Source organism: Uranotaenia lowii, chromosome 2 (genome assembly GCF_029784155.1).
Source record: "Uranotaenia lowii strain MFRU-FL chromosome 2, ASM2978415v1, whole genome shotgun sequence".
NCBI classification, from domain to species: Eukaryota; Metazoa; Arthropoda; class Insecta; order Diptera; family Culicidae; genus Uranotaenia; species Uranotaenia lowii.
In genome coordinates, this window is record NC_073692.1 from 11,504,905 (window position 1) to 11,517,839 (window position 12,935).

Genomic DNA, 12,935 nt, shown 5'->3' on the forward strand with positions numbered 1-12,935 from the left:
ATCTGAAGACCCCGGGCGCAAACACGTCAGATAATAATAAAATTCCCTTCTATCTAATCTAATCAGTAGGTTTGGAGTGTTTTATTTTACTGCAAGCCAACTTCTTTTATACTTTGTACGGATAACTGCGTATGGAAAATATTACAAGAAATGCAAGTTTCAATTTATGAGACTTTTATCTTTTAATCATCCATCAAAACGCAACATAACAGGTAAAAGGAAAGGATTTAACTCTTTTTTTAATTGTAATATGATCATTTTTATTTCAAGTTTGGTAATGTGGTGGACAATTTGGATTGGACAAATTCAGGAAAATGAAACATAAACCGAAAATCGTTTCATAATCACCAAAAAGCCTCAGTGCTACATATTTGAAATCATTCGATTAAACAAATCGTAAAGTTTTCTTGAAGTACCATCCACAAATTGCTCATCAGAGATTAAATAAAGTTAGCCAAAAATTGAACTACCCCTTCCCGGATGGTTGGTGACGCTTAAGCGTCATATCGCTTTGATCGAAAAGTTCCTCAAATAGCTATACTGCTGTCATCAACACTTTCGCTGAAACTTGATATCGGTTTCCAGCCTTTTTCTTTTTGGCATGAATGAAAACCTAAAGTATGAAACTTCATTGGCACCCAGCGGAAAATTGCCTCCCTTTTTTCTGTTGAAGGTAGTGTTTTTCTTTCTTGGGTTGGAATTCAAGGGGAAAAGGGGCTGAAGATTTTGGATGGTGGAGCACCGGAGGAAATATAGGACAAGTTCAGGGGGGAAAACTGAAACCGATCACCGGAATGGGGTTCATTTCCGGGTTTCTGTTATTTTTGCCTTTCATGGTATCACCTTTTCAATATTGAAAAGTTTTGTTGATGCCTATTTGTAAATTTAAACTTTAAAATTCATGCTGATTTTCAGATTCTTCGAGCAACTTAAAAAAAAGAATCTTTCAAATATGAATCATAATTTTATCTACTTGGTTATCAATTCAAATTGCATCGGTAAAACACGTTTAATTCAATAAAAAAATGGTTAAAACCAATCAATTTTCACTCTTTATCAGGTAATGTGCAACAATTAGAGGAAATTTCAACGGACACCGCGGCTTGTGTGTTTATTTTTGGTTCAACAAATTGTGTAATTTATGGTTGAATTTTTCGGAAGATAGTGCGTAATGAACGGTGGAAAATCGAGCCCCAAAACACCGTTGGTAGTCGGTATAAAAACTGTCAGCAGCCAATCGAAAGATATCATTCGCCATCTAACAATCATTCGGTAGAGAGTCCATCGAAAATCACTGAACCGTCCCCCAATCATGAAGGTGAGTTTTGGCAATCTGTTTCGATCGTTTCTAATTTGTGGTTTTTTTAATTTCATTCCAGACGTTCGTAGTGTTGTCCATGGCTCTGGCCGTTGCCGTTGCCTCTGCCGTAGTCGAAGACGCTGGAAAGAAGGACAAACGTGGCCTCTGGGAGTTTGGAGCTTATGAAGATCACACCCTGCAGCTGGACAACCATTATCAACACCAGCAGTACGATAACCAGTACTACGACCACCATCAGAATCATGAAGCCATCAAGAAGGTCACCATCACCAAGAAAGTCCCAGTTCCATATCCAGTGGAGGTCGAGAAGCATGTGGCCGTCCCAGTGAAGGTTCCCTATCCAGTTGAGGTTGAAAAGAAGGTCCCGGTGATCGTTGAGAAGAAGATCCCTTATGTCGTCGAAAAGAAGGTTCCATACCACGTTGATCGTCCAGTTCCATACCCAGTTGAGGTCAAGGTCCCAGTGGTTCACAAGGAGTACGTCGAAGTGCCAAAACCATATGCCGTCCATGTCGAGAAACCAGTTCCAGTCTACGTTCAGAAGCCAGTTTACGTCGAGAAACACGTCCCAGTGACCATCAAGGTCAAGGAACATCATCACGAGAAGAAGCACTGGGGACTTTTCTAAGAAAACCAAACGGATTTGAACAATTTCTTCCATCCAAGAAGGCACTGTACATAGGCAGAATGAGACTGAGAATTGCTTCATAAAATTGTTATGTCAATATGCACCGTATTAAAAAGCACCCAGGCGAAAAATAAACACAAAGTATGTCATGAAATGAGCAGTTTTCAATTTATGGTTGATTTTTGGATGTTAGATAGTAATGAAAAGGGTGAAAAAAAAGATATAAACCCACTTGTTTAACCCTTTGAACATTTTAGCACCTGCGGAAACGGGAAGAAGTCGCTCTACCGTTTAATATTTACACATTTTGTGTTGACTTTTATGTCGTTGATTTAATTTTTACTGACTTGCTTTCCATAGACGCACACAAGCTCTATCGTAATGAACCGTCAATCTGATTTTTTTGACATCTTTGTCAAAATATGGAACTTGAAAATTTTAACAAATTTGACAATTTTGACAATTTTGACAATTTTGACAATATTGATAATTTTGACAATTTTGACAATTTTGACAATTTTGACAATTTTGACAATTTTGACAATTTTGACAATTTTGACAATTTTGACAATTTTGACAATTTTGACAATTTTGACAATTTTGACAATTTTGACAATTTTGACAATTTTGACAATTTTGACAATTTTGACAATTTTTACAATTTTGACAATTTTGACAATTTTGACAATTTCGACAATTTTGAAATTAGGGCAATTTTGACAATCTTGACAATTTTGACAATTTTGACAATTTTGACAATTTTGACAATTTTGACAATTTTGACAATTTTGACAATTTTGACAATTTTGACAATTTTGACAATTTTGACAATTTTGACAATTTTGACAATTTTGACAATTTTGACAATTTTGACAATTTTGACAATTTTTACAATTTTTACAATTTTGACAATTTTGACAATTTTGACGATTTTGACAATTTTGACAATTTTGACAATTTCGACAATTTTGACAATTTTGACAATTTTGACAATTTTGACAATTTTGAAAATTTTGACAATTTTGACAATTTTGACAATTTTGACAATTTTGACAATTTTGACAATTTTGACAATTTTGACAATTTTGACAATTTTGACAATTTTGACAATTTTGACAATTTTGACAATTTTGACAATTTTGACAATTTTGACAATTTTGACAATTTTGACAATTTTGACAATTTTGACAATTTTGACAATTTTGACAATTTTGACAATTTTGACAATTTTGACAATTTTGACAATTTTGACAATTTTGACAATTTTGACAATTTTTACAATTTTGACAATTTTGACAATTTTGACAATTTTGACAATTTTGACAATTTTGACAATTTTGACAATTTTGACAATTTCGACAATTTTGACAATTTTGACAATTTTGACAATTTTGACAATTTTGACAATTTTGACAATTTTGACAATTTTGACAATTTTGACAATTTTGACAATTTTGACAATTTCGACAATTTTGACAATTTTGACAATTTTGACAATTTTGACAATTTTGACAATTTTGACAATTTTGACAATTTTGACAATTTTGACAATTTTGACAATTTTGACAATTTTGACAATTTTGACAATTTTGACAATTTTGACAATTTTGACAATTTTGACAATTTTGACAATTTAAACAATTTTGACAATTTTGACAATTTTGACAATTTTGACAATTTTGACAATTTTGACAATTTTGACAATTTTGACAATTTTAACAATTTTGACAATTTTGACAATTTTGACAATTTTGACAATTTTGACAATTTTGACAATTTTGACAATTTTGACAATTTTGACAATTTTGACAATTTTGACAATTTTGACAATTTTGACAATTTTGACAATTTTGACAATTTTGACAATTTTGACAATTTTGACAATTTTGACAATTTTGACAATTTTGACAATTTTGACAATTTTGACAATTTTGACAATTTTGACAATTTTGACAATTTCGACAATTTTGACAATTTTGACAATTTTGACAATTTTGACAATTTTGACAATTTTGACAATTTTGACAATTTTGACAATTTTGACAATTTTGACAATTTTGACAATTTTGACAATTTTGACAATTTTGACAATTTTGACAATTTTGACAATTTTGACAATTTTGACAATTTTGACAATTTTGACAATTTTGACAATTTTGACAATTTTGACAATTTTGACAATTTTGACAATTTTGACAATTTTGACAATTTTGACAATTTTGACTATTTTGACAATTCTGACAATTTTGACAATTTGGACGATTTTTGGTTGTTTAAAAACAACTCTCACTGAAATCGAAATCTCTCATTTATGTTTACACAAAAAATATTCTTAAGAATTTATTTTTACGATTTTATAATGTGTATCAGAGAATTCGATGAATGTTCGCAAAAAATTTACAAAATTAAGTTGTTTAGTGCAGATTTTTTATAGTTTTTCTTCAGATTTCATTTTACATTTTACATACCGCCTTTAAAAAATCACTATTAGAATATACATAAAAAAAACTTCCCAAGAACCTTAATAATTTCTCTGGTTTATTTCAGTGTTGGTCTTTTTTGATGTAGTAAGCTTTTTATAAAAATTTCTTCATTGTTTCACTTTAATTATGATTTATTTACTAAATTTTTAGGGACGAAGAAAAAACCGTGTGCGCTGCCACCAAGTCAACGCCTACTTCTACAAAGATGACTTTGTTTCATCAAAAACAAAACAAACTTGCAATCGCTGTCCCCCAGTCGGATTCATTACCCTGCTTCAATCAAACTAGATATGCAAATCATCCCAGCGGCAAACATTTCTATCAAGCCAAAAACATTCGCCCAGGGTAGGTAATCGTAAAATAAATCATTTCACGAAAGCTCAATCCTCTCCATATAAACACCTTTCCTCCAGTTGGACGTCTCGCTCTAATTATGGTCCATAAATTAGTCAGGAAGCATAATCATTCATCCATTTCCGCCGGTTGTCGTTTTATAGTATTTAGTGCAGAGGACTCAGGGCTTGGAAACAAACTTATAAAAGTTCCGCTATCATGGGAAACAAATTTGTCGCCGTAAAACTTATCTTGCCCATTTTTACTATCTGGGGAGCAACAGAAACAGCAAAACTTATTCGGGGAAAGAAGAAAATCCCCGGGCGGAAAACTTCACGAAAGCTCCCCGAAATCCGGCTAGCTCTTCTAATGAATTACATCGATCATAAAACACCCCTCATAAGAGGTCCTTTTCCCCCGAGGAAAATCAACCAGACCGGGTTGACTTTTGCGGAATGTTTCTTTCAATCCAACCAGAAGGCTTGAGTGGGGTGGTTCTATTTTTGATCCGCAGACAGAAAACAAACCAAAAATCATAAAATTGCACATACGCACGCATTCCCAAGAAAGCGGAAGATCGTAAAACCATGAGGTCATAAAACATGTCCTCAGCACTGAAATCGGCATGGAAAGTTGGCGGAATAATTTCTCACTGGGATTGAATGAACTGAGCCCAATCACGGATGGGAATATTTTGAGGGGCAATTTGGCTTCGGCCAAGACGTACACCATTTATAAGGCAGGATATTTAGGAACAACGCACCCATAAAAATGTTTGTACTAATGTATATTTTAGTGCTTGTTATCACACCAATTCGGTTGAAAAAGGGAAATCAGTTTTCGTTGGAATTTATATGTAGTGCTTCTCCAACTATCGGCACACATGTGGAGAATTTTCTCACAATCTGAGGGTACACAAATAACTTAGTTGAGATCGCATCAAAGATTGTACAAGTTAAAAAATTGAATATTGCTGAAATATCAGCAATGCAATCTTGCTCATATCGTTGTAATAAATTTGTTGTCATTTAATACTGAGATAGTCTAGAAGAAAAAATTAAAATAGTCAGTGACGAAAGTCGATAAATCGTCGTGATAAATTTTACCATGGTTGATGACAAAAAGCTAGGAACTGTCATTGTCAACTGTTATTGAAAAAAAAATATCAAAGTTGTCAAAATTGTCAAAATTGTCAAAATTGTCAAAATTGTCAAAATTGTCAAAATTGTCAAAATTGTCAAAATTGTCAAAATTGTCAAAATTGTCAAAATTGTCAAAATTGCCAATATTGTCAAAATTGTCAAAATTGTCAAAATTGTCAAAATTGTCAAAATTGTCAAAATTGTCAAAATTGTCAAAATTGTCAAAATTGTCAAAATTGTCAAAATTGTCAAAATTGTCAAAATTGTCAAAATTGTCAAAATTGTCAAAATTGTCAAAATTGTCAAAATTGTCAAAATTGTCAAAATTGTCAAAATTGTCAAAATTGTCAAAATTGTCAAAATTGTCAAAATTGTCAAAATTGTCAAAATTGTCAAAATTGTCAAAATTGTCAAAATTGTCAAAATTGTCAAAATTGTCAAAATTTTCTGTCAACTTGTCAACATTGTTGAGATAAAATTCTTAAATTTCATCCAATTGATGTTAAGTGCCGTTATTATTATTTTTTTTTTTTCAATAAATCATCCCTCAATCAGCCATTAATCCCTCAAATCAATTATCCAACCTACCTGCAAAAAATCTGCTACCTACGAAAGATGCAGCCGGAATGTCTGGAGGGTTTTTCCAGGAACATCTAATTACCCTTCTCGTTTGTCTGAATGATAGGCAATTTCGCAAGTTGTCTACCTTTTTCTCGCTTTGGAAAAGTCAAAACGTCATAGGTTTCTGGAAGCCATTTCAGAAGGGCATGTTTCTCAAATTTAAATTACAAATTTCCCTTTCGTTGCTCCAGGGAAAAAAATCTATCAAAATATCCCTCCTGGCGACCGTAACCAAACTTTTGCAAGAAAGCGAAATATGGTAAAATCACTCGCGCAAAAAAAAAACTCTAAAAAGTAACTTTCAACATTCATTTCGTATTCCGATGGGGTAATGTGGAGCAACGCCCAAGAGTGAGTGAATTCAAAATCTGCACTTCCTCGAGGAGCTCCACGAAGGGAGGGTAGCAGGAGAGTTGCCATATTTATGCTTTATGCATAAATATGCGAAAAACGAAACTTCCAGGAACGTCGTCAACCCTTGCTCGCTGTATGGAATTGGAATTTCCTTCTCTCCGATTAAACGGCAGCGTGGTGGCTCCAGAGAGTGAAAAAGCAATAGGAAAAGAGCACCAAATTGGGGTTCCGTGTTATGTTTTTTTTCGTGCGGGGGTGGGCGCGTCATGAAATTGTGAATAATGTAAACGAAGGGTGAATTGCTAATTTAGCGAGATTAATTTATTGAAATGTAGCTCGGTGGGGCTGAGAAGTGAGTGCACCTTTCCTTTTTTACGGCTTGGTTTTGTTGGAAACGTTGCTTCACAGCTGTTTGTTCTGTGAAAAACGATGTACTGCAAGCACTTGAAATAACTTAACAGCGAAGTAATGTTATGACGTTTCTAGTTTTTCGGTCAACTTTTTGTGTCTTGCGAAATGCCGAGGAATTTGCTGTCACTTTTTGGTTTACATCCTCATTCTAGGATACAGGTGGAGAGAAGCATTCGTGATGCAGAATAGTTTCGCTTAAACCTGGGGAAAACGTTGAGTGGTACTTTTACATTATTTATTTCGAATCTGCAATGCCTACATGGAAATAAGTTATTACAACTGTGAGGAAATGTAGGGTTGATTCGTTATTCTTTGTTTTACAAGATACACTGAGTGTGCTAATTTATCTAGGAAAAAATAGAAAATCAATCATTTGACAGAAATTTTAAATTTTACATCGCTGTGTAATTTTACACGACAAAAAGCTGTTCCCTTTTCGTGCATCGTTTTTGGTCGAAATTTACACACCTCAATCTAATGATAATGTTATTTTAGATAAAAAACGATGTTCCATTTTCATGCATAATTTTCAATCTAAAATTAAACGAATTTTACTTGCTGTGTAGAGTTTTGAGAATTTGAGAATATGCATATAATTTGAAGCGAATAAGCTCCTCATTTTATTTTTGAAAAGCTGCTTGCAGGACAAGCGGACGAAAAAAAAAAGGTTTAAAAATTTTTAAAAAAAAGTGCAAACAGTTCGAACAGACAATACGGAAGTACTTTCACATAAATAGAATACGACTCTTGAGAACATCTAAAAAAATCTGAATAATTTGAAATCCTTAATCATAAATAATCCGTTGATTCCAAACAAAACCTTCAATTCAAAATAGGAAAAATTAACAAAGTTGGAATTGAGGGCAAAATCGAAAAAGTTGACATAATTTACGAATAAAATTGATAAATTGATAATTTGAAATTGATAAAAAACAGATTTAAAGAAAATAACTAAATTCACAACAGCCGAAAATTGAAGATTTGAAAAATATGTCAAAATTGTCAAAATTGTCAAAATTGTCAAAATTGTCAAAATTGTCAAAATTGTCAAAATTGTCAAAATTGTCAAAATTGTCAAAATTGACAAAATTGTTAAAATTGTCAAAATTGTCAAAATTGTCAAAATTGTCAAAATTGTCAAAATTGTCAAAATTGTCAAAATTGTCAAAATTGTCAAAATTGTCAAAATTGTCAAAATTGTCAAAATTGTCAAAATTGTCAAAATTGTCAAAATTGTCAAAATTGTCAAAATTGTCAAAATTGTCAAAATTGTCAAAATTGTCAAAATTGTCAAAATTGTCAAAATTGTCAAAATTGTCAAAATTGTCAAAATTGTCAAAATTGTCAAAATTGTCAAAATTGTCAAAATTGTCAAAATTGTCAAAATTATCAAAATTGTCAAAATTGTCAAAATTGTCAAAATTGTCAAAATTGTCAAAATTGTCAAAATTGTCAAAATTGTCAAAATTGTCAAAATTGTCAAAATTGTCAAAATTGTCAAAATTGTCAAAATTGTCAAAATTGTCAAAATTGTCAAAATTGTCAAAATTGTCAAAATTGTCAAAATTGTCAAAATTGTCAAAATTGTCAAAATTGTCAAAATTGTCAAAATTGTCAAAATTGTCAAAATTGTCAAAATTGTCAAAATTGTCAAAATTGTCAAAATTGTCAAAATTGTCAAAATTGTCAAAATTGTCAAAACTGTCAAAATTGTCAGATTGTCAAAATTGTCAAAATTGTCAAAATTGTCAAAATTGTCAAAATTGTCAAAATTGTCAAAATTGTCAAAATTGTCAAAATTGTCAAAATTGTCAAAATTGTCAAAATTGTCAAAATTGTCAAAATTGTCAAAATTGTCAAAATTGTCAAAATTGTCAAAATTGTCAAAATTGTCAAAATTGTCAAAATTGTCAAAATTGTCAAAATTGTCAAAATTGTCAAAATTGTCAAAATTGTCAAAATTGTCAAAATTGTCAAAATTGTCAAAATTGTCAAAATTGTCAAAATTGTCAAAATTGTCAAAATTGTCAAAATTGTCAAAATTGTCAAAATTGTCAAAATTGTCAAAATTGTCAAAATTGTCAAAATTGTCAAAATTGTCAAAATTGTCAAAATTGTCAAAATTGTCAAAATTGTCAAAATTGTCAAAATTGTCAAAATTGTCAAAATTGTCAAAATTGTCAAAATTGTCAAAATTGTCAAAATTGTCAAAATTGTCAAAATTGTCAAAATTGTCAAAATTGTCAAAATTGTCAAAATTGTCAAAATTGTCAAAATTTTCAAAATTGTCAAAATTGTCAAAATTGTCAAAATTGTCAAAATTGTCAAAATTGTCAAAATTGTCAAAATTGTCAAAATTGTCAAAATTGTCAAAATTGTCAAAATTGTCAAAATTGTCAAAATTGTTAAAATTGTCAAAATTGTCAAAATTGTCAAAATTGTCAAAATTGTCAAAATTGTCAAAATTGTCAAAATTGTCAAAATTGTCAAAATTGTCAAAATTGTCAAAATTGTCAAAATTGTAAAAATTGTCAAAATTGTCAAAATTGTCAAAATTGTCAAAATTGTCAAAATTGTCAAAATTGTCAAAATTGTCAAAATTGTCAAAATTGTCAAAATTGTCAAAATTGTCAAAATTGTCAAAATTGTTAAAATTGTCAAAATTGTCAAAATTGTCAAAATTGTCAAAATTGTCAAATTTGACAAAATTGACAAAATTGTCAAAATTGACAAAATTGACAAAATTGACAAAATTGTCAAAATTGACAAAATTGACAAAGTCGACAAAATTGACAAAATTGACAAAATTGACAAAATTGACAAAATTGACAAAATTGACAAAATTGACAAAATTGACGAAATTGACAAAATTGACAAAATTGACAAAATTGACAAAATTGACAAAATTGACAAAATTGACAAAATTGACAAAATTGACAAAATTGACAAAATTGACAAAATTGACAAAATTGACAAAATTGACAAAATTGACAAAATTGACAAAATTGACAAAATTGACAAGATTTAAATTCACAAAGTGGGGAATCATGGGCCACTTTTTTTCGTTGTTCCATAACTTCTTTATTATGAAAGATCAAAGGAAAATAAAAAAATGGTGTGGTTTTCTACATTTTCAAGGTATCATAATGTATTTTTTTATGATTTTTAATAAGTTATTTTCCCCAAATTTTTACTGTTTGAAAAAAAGCAAAATTTTTGGATTTTGAAAAATGGTGGGGAATCGTGGGCCACCAATTCCAAATGGACCAAATAACATGCAAAGTTTATGAGTTGACCCAAATTTTAAAGCAATTTCAGATGATGAAATAAAAAAGAAAGCTGTGTATGATCGCATAGATTCCAAAACCTGGCTCGCGAACGTTTTGGCAAAATTTTTATATAGGAGGGACAAAATATTTTTCATAACTCTTCATTTGGAATAAGAAAACTTTACAGATAGGAAAAAACGAATTTTAAGTTCTGAATGTGTATAAAACCATAAAAATAAAGGTGGTTCAAGATGTGTGGCCCACGATTCACCACATGCTATGATTTGCAAATTGGTTGCGTGTGACTTATTGATGTTTCATCAAAAATTCCTTTTCCACGTGAAAGATCATGACAAAACCAAGATCATAAGCGTATGAGCATATTTTTGTTATGCACTTTGAGTTCCCCATCGATGAAATTAGAGGGTGTTTTTTTAATTATGTAAGTAATTTTTTCTAACTTTTTTTTAGCTTGATGAATAAAAGAAGCATATGATGCGTATTTCAGTCAACAACATATAGAAATATATGCTCACACAAAGCGACGACGATGACAGTTGGTTTGAGATTTTTATCTCAACACACATCTGAGATATTAAAAGTGGCCCACGTTTCCCCATGGCCCACGATACCCCACTCTCCCCTACAACATTTACAAAATTTATAAAAATTAACAAAATCATAATGTTATTAAATTGTTTATTCAAAATTTTCTTTTTCTGTACTTGTAAGTTTGATTTATTTGAAACAGATGTTTTTTTTAATCAAAAGCTTCTCTAAACAATTAAATGTAAACAAATTTTCAGTAGCGCCAAATTGACACTCTAATAAGGAGGATGTTTGTGATTCAAAACTTCAATTTGAATCTCGAGCCAACAAATACTTTGGTTACAATCGGAACTTTGAATGTTGATACTTTGACCTTTTGCTAAGACGGTCGAGAAATTTCGCGTTGATATATACATTCGAATGCAAATTGACTGAGACGAAACCCATAACACGAGGTCGTCAGCAAATAATATCATCATTGGACTCTCAATTTGCTCATGGTGGCGGCACCTTCCACAATTGTTACCCCAGAATGTGGAAACAAACCCTTTCTTGATTTTCCAGGGTGCTCCCCAGAGAAAAACCCTCATCATCGCTTCACATCCTCAACTATGTATGTGAAGAAAAAGGTTCCTCAGGAAAGTCGGGAAGGATATGTTCCAACATTTATTCGTTTCCTTTTCGAATTTGTTCAAGGAAAACGAGAATGTTGAAAATAGGAAAAAAAATGCCAGCTGAAAAGAATTTCCCACAAATAACGCTCGACAACAATGAATGGATCGTCGTGGGGGATCTGAAAACCATTTTGTGGGATATGGGGGATATGTGGGCACCAGAATTTTGTCCCCCTGCTCCCGTTAACAAGTTTCCTGGAAAGAGTTGAACTGTGGTTTGTGTGCCCCCAAAGACGCCTTAGAACCAAGAACAACTTTAACACAATGATGGCGTTCGTCGTCACCGCATTTGTTCAACTTCACCTCTCGCTGCCCCGGAACGATCTGCATTGCGTTATTGTTTTTCTTCCGGTGGACACATTCCTTCATTGTTTCCCTCACTCGGGTGTCCTTATTTAGACCAGAACAAGAACCGAAGCACATGTGTGGAACGCCCGCCCCCCAATAAAGAGTTCAACCGCCTTTTGTGCTACCTTCTATGACCTTTCCTAATAATGAAAAGTGCTTGAATTATGGCGGCCAAGTTCCAACTATTCCCGCTCCCCGTTAGCTGGTTTCTTTCCTTTTGGTTCAGTGCTTCACGTATAAATTTTACACTCGCTTTTACTTGATACCGGTTCCGAAAGAGGTACATCCGCAGGAATAAATAGTCTGTAAAATAAACCTGATGAAAGAATTCCTGGTGGAATTCAGTATTGCTGGACTCTTCCCCGTTGTTATTAATATTATGATAATAATGTACCATGCCGGTTGCAAATGCCAGTTCTTCAACTGAGAAAAAAAAAACAATCAAATAATAATGGGCGAAGGTAAATTCCCATCAAAGGAGCCATTGATAGAAATATGTGTTTTGGAATGGAAAACAAAATGAGTTACGAGTTTGGCACGTTGTCTTCTCCTGTTTTAGAATTTCTTAATTTTTTTAAGTTGGGTCTAAAATGCCTATTTATAATTATACCGTGTGCTCAAATTCTTCCCAGTGTCTATTGGGTAATTTAAAACACGGTTAAATTACTTTCCAAAACGGAGACACTCGTAGATTTTGGATCTCAATGAATCATCTTGATGGGATGATTAAAACTTCCGAAAATTCGAGTAAGCAGGTAAGGATCATACCACATAGTATCGGGTCGTTTTCTTTTATTTAATG

At 31.9% G+C, this 12,935-nt stretch overlaps 1 protein-coding gene across 1 annotated transcript; it reads left to right on the plus strand.

The window, feature by feature from the left end:
- The first annotated feature begins 1,256 nt into the window (after nucleotides 1–1,256).
- On the plus strand, nucleotides 1,257–2,059 carry LOC129747566 (titin-like). The gene is made up of 2 exons (XM_055741846.1): nucleotides 1,257–1,318; nucleotides 1,380–2,059. Exons 1-2 carry the CDS (start codon nucleotides 1,313–1,315, stop codon nucleotides 1,947–1,949), a joined length of 576 nt encoding a protein of 191 aa, XP_055597821.1. The 5' UTR covers nucleotides 1,257–1,312; the 3' UTR covers nucleotides 1,950–2,059.
- The last annotated feature ends 10,876 nt before the right edge of the window (nucleotides 2,060–12,935 follow it).